We start from the raw sequence: 10,331 nt of genomic DNA, 5'->3' as shown, positions 1-10,331 counted from the left end.
AAGAAATAGAGAGTATTCTTATAAGGTATAGAGAAACTATTTATAGTTAAAATGGATTATAAGAACCTAACGGGGTTCCTAATAATAAAAGAACTTAACTAAAGATAAGTTAGATAGGTAGAGATGCTTATAGAATACTATTTTAAGATTTAGTATACTAAAGGAACTAAGAATATAAGAGTAGACGTATTTAGCAGAAAGGCTAAACTATAAAATAATAAGAAGCTATTAGGAGTAATGCTATATAGAGATAAGAATAAATAGATTAGATATAATTACCCTAAACTAGCAGTAACTTAAGAGGATAATAAACTAGGAAGAGTCTACGAGACACTAGAAAGCTTTTAGGTATAAAAAATTCTAAAAATATAGCTAGAAGATCTATAGATAGATATATACAAAAATTAAGAAGTAAAGTATATCCTAAAGAGCATAGTAGAGTATTTTATGGAAGATTTCTATAAGGGGATAACTTAAGGACATAATGGAGCAACAGGCTTAGTGTTAAGGCTATAAGAAGAATACATTATTAATAGAATCTAAAATATTGTAAAAAAAGTAATAAAAGAATATCTAAATTACTAAAGGAATAAACTAATAAGGTATAAGCTATATAGAGGGCTATAACCTATTAAAATACTAGAGAGACTATAGGAGGTTATATTATAGGACTTTATTATTAAGCTACTAAAGTTAAAAGATCCTATTACTGGATAAGATTATAACGTAATCTTAGTAATAGTGGATAAGTTAACTAAGTGGGGCTACTTTATAGCATATACAGAAGAAATCTTAGCAGAGGATATCGCTAGAATCTATATTAAAGAAGTGTTTATAAAATATAGAGCACTAAGTAAGATTATATTAGACAGAGACCTAAAATTTATAGCAGTATTTTTAGGAAGTATTCTTAGTAGAGTAAAGAGTTAAAGCAGTAACTTCTACTGTATATTATCCGCAGATAAAAGAATAAACCTTCCCTATTAATCTAAGTCAATAGTGACAATAAATAGGAAATTAAAGAAATACTAGCCTATAAGCTTATAAGGGGAACATTAAAATATTATATTAGTTTAAAAGGGTAACGTGATCGGTAAGTATCCTGGCCACGCAAGTAAGCTGGTCACCTCAAAACCCCACCAAAAATTAGAAAATTCATACCTTAATATCTTAACAACCACTTAATAATAAATTCTAATAATTTAAATTTAGACTTTTATATACGCTTTGCAGCTTCTATTAAAGTTGCATAATAATTAGTTGCGTAGTTTTTAAGATATAGCAATTTAGCTTTATTTTGGCCCCCAAATTATAATATTTTAAAAACCACTAAACCAATTACTATGCAACTTTAATAGAAGCTGCAAAACGTATATAAAAGTCCAAATTTAAATTATTAGAATTTATTATAAAGTGGTTGTTAAGATATTAAAGTATAAATCTTAAGGTGGCCAGCTTACTTGCGTGGCCAGGATACTTACCAATTACGTTACAACTTAGACCCTACTTAATACCCTATATAGAACTTTATAGGTAGTCCCTATAAGCTTTAAATTTTTTATAATTGTTACCCTAATAAACCCGGACCCCTAAAGTACCTTAATAAGTAAATAAAGTACCTTAATAAGTAAATAAAGTACCTTAATAAGTAAATAAAGTGCTAGAATAGCGAAGAAAATAAGCTACCTATTAAGTATAAAAATAAAAATACCCTATAGATATAATACGGATGTATAAAGCCTAAGGGCAGGCTTTTTTAGAGGGGGGGTTAATGTTACGGCACTAGTAGAAACTAGTGGATTGTGGCTAATAGATATTAGTAGATTATAGCAGATAATCGCAGATAGTCGTAGATAGTTTTATATAGTTTTAGATAGTTACCGTCACGTGACTAGAGGATCGTATATAACGTCAAGCGGCGCCGCCCTTCGTCTCCTTTCCTTTCTTTAGCTTTAGATCTTCGTTTATAGACTACCAATCGTACAGGCTTGCGCGTCCCTCTTGCCGTACTCGTGCCTCGATTGACTAAGTCGCTAACACACTCTGCGTATAGGGCCGCGTTTAAATCCTACTACTATAGCTTAAAATCTTTAAATAGTAGGTACTTTAACTCTAAGCTTGCTTCTTTCTTAAGTTATACTTTAGCCTTAGTTTAACTAGGTTTCTATAATATCCTTATTTCTTTTTAAGAATTTTAGTCCTGTTCTTATATTATAAAAAATCTTTATCCTATACTTATTTATTTCTTTTTAAGCTAAGCTACTACTCTACTCTATTGGGTTTCGTCCATTATAGGTCCTTAAGCTTTTTATTATCTCTTTTTAAGAATCTTAAGTCTTTGGCCTTTTACCTTTATTAAGTGCTGAAGTAGCTCGATATCCTAATTTAAATATAGGCCTAAGGTACTTTAACTTATAGGCTTTATCTCTATAACGTGCCTAGAGGGGGCTTATATTAATTTGTTAAAAAAGCTAACTAGAGCTTAGTTGCTTAACTCTAAAACTCTATATATTTAGACCTCCTGTAATCCTATAGTATTATAGTAAGGCCTTAGGTAAGGCTTCTTCCGAGGGTATAAGGCGTAGTAATAGTTTTTAGCGAGGTAACGTTAAGTAGTATTTTTGAGGTAGAGTACCCCATGCAATATAGGGCCCATATTACCGAAATAACCTCGGGAGGATGCTCCTGTCGATTTCTTTTCTTTTGATATACTATACAGGCAAAACTCTTTAGTACGATACCGGGTATATAACGATACCATTGGTATTACGATCTACACGCCCTAATTAAGCCTTTTTGGGTGTAATTAACGATAATCTGACTTTTCACGATATCGTTAGGTGCCTCCACCAAAATCGGTATAACCAGTTTTAATTTGTCGGATTTAGCCTTACCTTACCGCAAGTTTAGCCATTAACTTTTATCAAAATCTGTTAAATTAAGCCTTAGATCTTACTCTCTATACTTAAATCTACCTTATTAATTATGGGTAGGTCTCGAAATTCTAAGAGGCTACGTCGTTATAGATTCTCTAACTTTAAACGCTAGAAAATACGCGCCCACTACTAAAAGCTCTATGCTGGACCCGATCGCGATGCAGAAACAGATAAAAAGAACGCCCAACAACCTTAAATTAAGCTTAATAAGGCGCTAGAGGCCTTACGAACCCTTTAACAGTATAGGGAACGACAAAAAGCTAGTAATAGAGAGGTTATTGTAACTCTATTAAGGCACAATCGTCGAATTTAAGACCGATGGCTTCAAAACACTAAGCAAGTGGCGATTACCTTTTTCTTTGGTAGAGCCAGTCGCCCAATTACGGCTTCGCNCATGTAGATACACAATATATACCATAATTTTGATTTTTGGTGTATCTTACATACAAAACCTGAATACAACGATACCATTGATATTACGATACGCTCGGCTGCAGAAGCCATATCGTACTAAGGAGTTTTGCCTGCATTGAATGGTGGTAGCTTGGTCTCGTATTCGCCAAATCGACCAATGACTTTCTGTAGACAATTGTACACCATTAACTTTGCTCCTTCTTGCCTCCATAAACAATATGGTACCAGATAACGTCGCTAATCGCCTTCGCCCTCACTCTTACGTCCATCTTTAAGGATTTTAAGGATGCGTAAATCCTTATTCTGACCCGCGCTAAGCCCTCTCTTCCGCTTACGTTCGAAGGTTGGCACTGAACATCTCTTGCGCTCTATAACAACCGGTAATCTCTTCTCATCAGGGGATATACTGTGCCTTAACTTTGGCTTCACATTGATAACTATACGAAATATGTTTTCTTTCTCGTCCTCCGATGGCATTGCTACAACTGCTTCGGTGAGCTTGTAGTCTTTCGGCAAACGAGAGAGAGTTTCAGTCCGGATTATTCCGTCCTGCCGAAGAGTGGTAAGCAGCAAGGTGCCTTCTTCGTGAAATTCTCGAAGCATTGATGCAGAAGCAACTCCTTGGGCATCTTTGCCAAAGACAACGGCGTTCGGCTTTTGTGAATTATTCGGTGTAGCGTCCTGAGAGATAGAATCGTTGAGTAGGCTGGATATGGACTGTTCATAGTTGTTCGCTTGTGCTTGTATGAGATTATGTTTACGAAGCTTGCTGATTTCCTCTGCAATACCCAAAAAGATGAATTGTCGAACTCCTCTACTATTATCAAAACCGAAGACGAAGTTTCCACACGTCGAGAACTGAAGATCTTCGAGCTCGCGAGAGCATATCGATACCATTGGATTGTCTAAAGATCATGTCAGAAGCAAATATAATAGAGCTGTGACTGCTACAAACCGATTTGCGAAAAGTCCCATAATGACACGTTTTTGAACCGGACCACCGCCAGGATCGGCAGGAAAGGGTGGAAACAGGCATGACGCGCCAACACATAACCCTCCTTGTCTTCGATACCAAAACCTTCTATGCGGGAGAAAATGGTGCATTGGTCTTTATCAAATTTAAGAATAGCGAGTCCGTGGTGTGCGTCAACAAGCAGTAGAAAATTGCTCAGGGGGCTAAACATAGTACCGCGAACAAATGAAACGGGATTTCTACTTGAACGCTCTCGGCGAAGGTCCTGCCAAGGATCGATGTAATCGATGATAAAAGAACATCCGCGCGCGTTCTCCGCTTCAATGGATTGGTCGAGATCCAAGATGGTGAGAAGAGTATTGGAGATCTGGACCTTTCGGAGGTTTCCAGCTATAGCTAGAGGAACATTGATAGTAGTCCAGGGATAACAATGCCCTTCCTTACAGGTTTGTATATCGGAGCCAACCTCATATTGGTTCAAATCGAAGCGTGCGGAGAAGAGTACCCTCTTTGTGGACAGAGACCATGCCTCGAAACTTACTTTCCAACCATAGATTCGAGGTGTTTGGTCTTTGGACAAAGAGCCTTCTCCTCTGCAACTTTTGCACTGATCTGGACGGACACCTAAATCACTACTTATACGTCAATATATCTAATCTGGGCTGAGATTAGCTGGAGGCTATAACTCACCGTGGCGGGATGAGGTTCACTTGGCCGACTTCGAGGCCATTTGTGGAAACTTCAGACTTGAGAGAAATAACAATGGGATCGTCATTTGTGACGGAAGTAAGCTCCCGGCTTTTTGCTTTGTCTGTTTCAAGCCAGAACCGTGATTTTGAGAGTGTGAGTATACTTGGTTCCCAGATTTCGTTAGGCTGCGCAGACAGCACATGATCCCATCGCTGGTTCAACTTCTGCACATCATTGGATAGCTCCAAGAGATCAGTGGTCAAGTTTTGAAGATCTTTGGACCAAGATCTTCGAAAGCAGTCCTCAAGAAAACCCGCTAGTATAAAATCCATGCTTGGGACGATGCGAAACAACCAACAAGCCTCAATCCAGGTCATAACCGCTTTCTTCCTGAGAGAAAAACTGTGCAGTTCCGTAATAAGATCATTTAATAGTCTTTCAGTCTCTTCGTCCCTGTGATCGATAAATGTTGCGATAGACTGCTCGATATGCGGTGTCCAGTACTTCACCATGTAATTGAGTATTGGGAACTGGCTTTTTATGGCCTCGCAAGAAGGCGTAATGTCAGACTGGCCTCCTAGAGGGCCGTGTGGAATGATCCGAGAAAGGAAACTAGTGCAGTAAAGTCCAAGTCTCATCCGTGTATGCTGTCGATTGAGATAAAATTCGTGTTTGTGGTTGTTTCCCTCTCTATGTTCTGATCGATCTTCGGAGAGGTAGTCGACCAAAGTACTGTGAATGAATGTGACCTTGCCAGAAGACGTCGGTTCTAAAAGGGCTCCTGAAAATCGTCCCAGTTGTTTCTCAAAGTTTGGTATTATATCATCCACTGAAATTGGATGGCCTTGCGAAACTCTTATAGCGTCCTGCAGTTGGTCGAAATGCAGTGGTGCCAAGGATTCGGCGGTCCACTCAAATGCTCTTTGTAGGTTCCTTCTAGCTTCTGGGGGAAGGATCCGCTGTAGAGTACTCAATATCGCTCCATATAGCTCTTCAAGTCCTTCAAAAAGAACCACTTTCCTTAAGACCTCCTTTCTCTGAGTGACAAAAAGTCCTTCAGTCTTCAAGTATTCTACTAGAAGCTTTGCGAAGAGGAACATGCCATCAGCGCGATTGACGATCAATCTGCTGGTCTTTTCGACTTCAGACTTAGACATCCTTCCCAGGAAACCCTTCCCGACTATGTCATGCATGTTGGACTCTAAGTACCACTCGATATCGTATTGGTTGAGACTTCGATCAAATGTGACTTCATCGCAGATCACGTTGTCTGGAACGGAGACACTAGGTCGAGCAAAGACCAAAATTCCCGCCGCGCACTTTAACTTTAGAGGGTTCTTTAAGGGCAATCCCTGAGCTGCGGGATTCTCTGTTCCGTCAATAGCTTCTGAAGGTGCGGGGAGGACGGGGTCGGACATAAGAATACTTAGGAGGCGAAAGAATTCGTCAGGATTATCGGTCTCTTCAACCCCGTCAATGATCATAATAGTCCTTGGATAGCGATAGAGAAACCACTTCAAGAGTGCAACTATTTCTTCTCCACTCGCACGCTGCTGGCCGCTTCCTGCTTTCCTCATCAACATTGTCATTGCACCAAGAGCTTCTTCATCAATCTCATCTTGATGTGCGTGGATTAATTGAACGAGCCAGGCCCGGAGAGCCCCAGCAGCTTCAGTATTTCCGCTCCATGCTCTCAGCCTGTCGTAATAGTGAAAATGAATAAAAGCTTTTCCAGACTGATCTGGCAGCATCTGAAGCTGGTCGATAAGGGCCGCGCTTAGGATTGTTTTCCCGTATCCCGGCTTTCCTACCCGACATTAGTTCTGCAAAGCCAGAGGTTCCGGTCAATAAACCTTTAATTAATAGAAAGTTCGGATCTGGAGAAGTTCCCTCTGACCATGCACTTTCCAATCTCGAGAGCCAAAATTTTACAGAGCGATTTTGCGATATCCAGTCTCCTGTGCCGGAGAGTCGGCGCGCTGAAGCTGATTCGTATATGTCTTGCCATTCTGGCGGTTTAATCCAAGTCTTCACGGCATTGATTGTCTGCTGTATCTTCTCTGCTTTCTCGTCTGTTCCAAGAGTGAGATAGAGAGCCCTGAAGCTATAACTCTGAACTCACCATCTGGAAGGTTCCCCTGGTGGCTAATGGCCTCACCATTCGTGGTATTCTGGGATGAGAGCCTTAAATTCTTCAGCTCCTCATAAAGGACATCGAGCTTTCTGTTGTTTTCCACGGTCAATCGATCAAGCTTTTTATTACTTTCCACGGTTAACTTATCGAGCTTTCTATTATTTTCCACTGTCAATCGATAATTATAGCTTTTCACCTCAAGCTTAAAGATTTGTGCATGCTTCTTGAAGCTCTCGAGGAGGCCTCCAAATTGAATATGAAAAGGAGTCCAAGACAACTTCCAAATCGTCTTTGCCTTTCTGGAAAAGTTTCGGTCGGGTGAGAGGATTCGACACACTTGCGCACAGAACTCAAGAATATCAGAATAAACCATAGAGAGAGCGTCCAGAATTCTAGCGCTGAGCCTGTTCTGAAGAAGCTTGGTTTGCGCCTCGGCTGCGTCTTCGTATGCAGGTAGAGCGTGGACCATGAACTCGAACATCTCACAGGTTTTCTCCAGAAATGAAGTGAAGTTGCTTCCCCACAGGAAAACTAGTCTGATGGCACCCCAGAATATCCCGGCGTATTCTGGGTGCGTTTGGACGAAAATGTCGATAATCCCAAAAAAAGGGCTAAACTTTGTGCTGACTACTTCGATCCTACGAGCACACTTCGCCATAGTAGATCGCTGAATTTTGTGATTCAATACATCATGCTTGATCTGCTTGAGCATCTCCCGCGGCGATTGAAATTTCTCGAAGAAGGCTTTATCAGTATCGCTTAGCGAAGCTTCAAATGTCCGGCAAGATTTCCAAAATACAGAAACTGCCGAGTCAATACCACTGCTCTATCTCAGCAAGGATGCATAAAACGGATCTAGAGATTGAATCACGCACTTTTCAGGATTAGGCTGTGTCGTAGACATTGTTAACGGGACGTGCACTACGACAGAGTTTAAGGATGAGGCCGCGAGGCGAATTTTATATCGAGCTACGGCTCGCCGCTCGTAGATTGATGTTCGTAGTAGATCAGCAGGTCTTTATGTTAAAATAGGTATAGTTTAATGATTATTTTTATTGAGCATACATTTCTAAGAGGGTGGGGAAGTGACAATTATATAGAAGAGTGTTAGAGGTTCCACCTGATAAGAAGTAATACACGCTAACTGGAACCCACTTTAATAGCCCCCTTTAAGCTAAATATAGGTAACAATATGAAGGTCATAAGAGACGTTAATATCTCTTTAAACCTAAAGCATCTCTAAATGTATAGAATGCATCTTTTAGTAGCGCCTTAGTAAAACTATTAGCCATTTATTAACTTGTTTGTATATATTCCAGCTTAATATCTCTGTCTATAACCTTTTCCTAAATAAAGTAATGTTGGAGAGTAATATGCTTAGTTTAAGCGTAAAACTTAGGGTCTTTTATAAAAGTAATAGCACCTTAATTATTGGCGTAAATAATTATTGTGTAAGGGGATTTGTTAGTTAGAGATAGTTTTTAAAGGAGTTGTTGTAACTAAATAGCTTCTTTTGCTATAACTATCTATGCCATATACTCTACTTTGTAAGTTAAGAGTGTTATTATAGGTTAGCGCTTTAAGGACTAGCTAATCGTACCGCTTCTAATATTAAACACAAATCCTAATATTAATCTTTAAGTTTCCAAGTTATCTGCCTAGCTAAAGTCTATAAACCCCTAAAGCGCTTATATCTCTCCTTAGAGGATAAGTTAGAGGTTAAGTATGCCGCGTAAGTAGGAAAGTATTTAAAAAATAGCTTATATATAAGACTTATTAGGATTAGAAGCAAAGCGACTAATAAAGGAGACGGCGAAGGCGATATTAGGTTAAGTACCGAGTATAGCGTATATTAGGGTGCCAACTAGCAATTAGTATTAAGTCTTAAATATAGAGTTAGCCTAATAATCTGCCGCCGCTAGTTAAAGATAAGAGGTTCCTATTAGTATAAGGTAAGGGGAACAGTTCTAAAGACTAGCGCTATAAATAACCTCTTTAAGGTAAGAGAATTAGCTAAGCCGTAGTTTACAAAGTTATTAATTTTAAGTTACTTTTATACTAAGGTAATAAGTAATAGGGCCTAAATTAGTCATACTAAAGCGTCCGCTAAGTTAAGCTTTAATAATCTTAATATTAATAATATCTGGTCTAATAAGTAGGAGGTTATTAATATAGACTGTAATATATATAGAACCTTTAGCGAAGACTAAAGAGTTAAAGTTAAGGGGTTTAAAATTAGCATCTATAAGGAACTCTAAGAGCGTTTAATGCTAAACTTAAGGCGACTATTTAAGACTGTAAAGTGCTTTATTTAGATAATAAACCCGTCTAGTTCCATTATTAAAACCTTTAGGTTAATTAACGTAGATCTTCTCCTTAACGCTTCCGTAAAGGAAAGCGGTCTTAATGTCTATTTGTTTAATCTTAAGGTCTTATATAGCTATAATAATAAAGAGCGCTTTATAGCTTATAGGTTTTATAATAAACGCGAAGGTCTTATTAAAGTTAACCCTAGCTTGTTATTTATAACCCTTTACTACCCACCTTGCCTTATATTATATAATCCTTCCTTTATTATCCCGCTTATGCTTAAAAACCCATTAGGCGTTAAGAACTTTATAATTAAGAGGTCGGTTAATAAGTGTTTAGGTATTATTTACTTTATAAGAGCTGATTTCGTCTTTGCTAGCGGAGTACTATTTATTATTATTAACGTTAAGGGTAGATTGTTTCTATAACCTTAGCTTATAAGGTTTAGCTATAGGGAAGTTGCTAAGTATAGCGTAGAGGTGTTTAAAGGAAGGGGTTAAGAAGTAGGTAAGTGCTAAGAATGCTATAATAGGCGGGTTTTCTCTAATGTTAACAGAATTGTGATACTTAAGAGGTAGTTAAGGCCTATTAGTAGCTACTAGACGTTTTAACTTCTATAGGGGTATCTTATTAGTAGCGAGGCGCTTTAATTTTTAAGCTTTCTTAAGGAGCTGTTTCTCTTCTTAATGCTATTTATGTTAGGTAGCGTAATTAGATAGAGCTTCTTCTCCCTTAAACTAAGCGTTAATATCTAGAGTATCGGAGTCGTATTTAATATATTATTCTTAAATTTAACGCTTATTGCTACCGGGAACTATTAAAACAGTTTCTTAAAAGTAAATAGCTAAGGCATATACAAGCTATCCTATCTCTT

General features: G+C 38.3%; 1 protein-coding gene across 1 annotated transcript; it reads right to left on the bottom strand.

Annotated features, from left to right (window-relative positions):
* Window positions 1-3,458: 3,458 nt before the first annotated feature.
* Window positions 3,459-8,051, bottom strand: K441DRAFT_699588 (uncharacterized protein; the record flags this gene model as incomplete). The annotated part of the gene is made up of 7 exons (XM_067653171.1): window positions 3,459-4,255; window positions 4,306-4,719; window positions 4,865-4,947; window positions 5,014-6,711; window positions 6,911-7,085; window positions 7,136-7,968; window positions 8,023-8,051. The coding sequence occupies 7 exons, from the start codon at window positions 8,049-8,051 to the stop codon at window positions 3,588-3,590; spliced, it is 3,900 nt and encodes a 1,299-aa protein (XP_067499300.1). The 3' UTR covers window positions 3,459-3,587.
* Window positions 8,052-10,331: the final 2,280 nt, after the last annotated feature.

Source organism: Cenococcum geophilum (assembly GCF_001692895.1).
Source record: "Cenococcum geophilum 1.58 unplaced genomic scaffold K441scaffold_53, whole genome shotgun sequence".
Taxonomy (NCBI): domain Eukaryota; kingdom Fungi; phylum Ascomycota; class Dothideomycetes; order Gloniales; family Gloniaceae; genus Cenococcum; species Cenococcum geophilum.
Note: the sequence above shows the minus strand (reverse complement) of the source record. Positions and strands in the feature narration are given on the sequence as shown.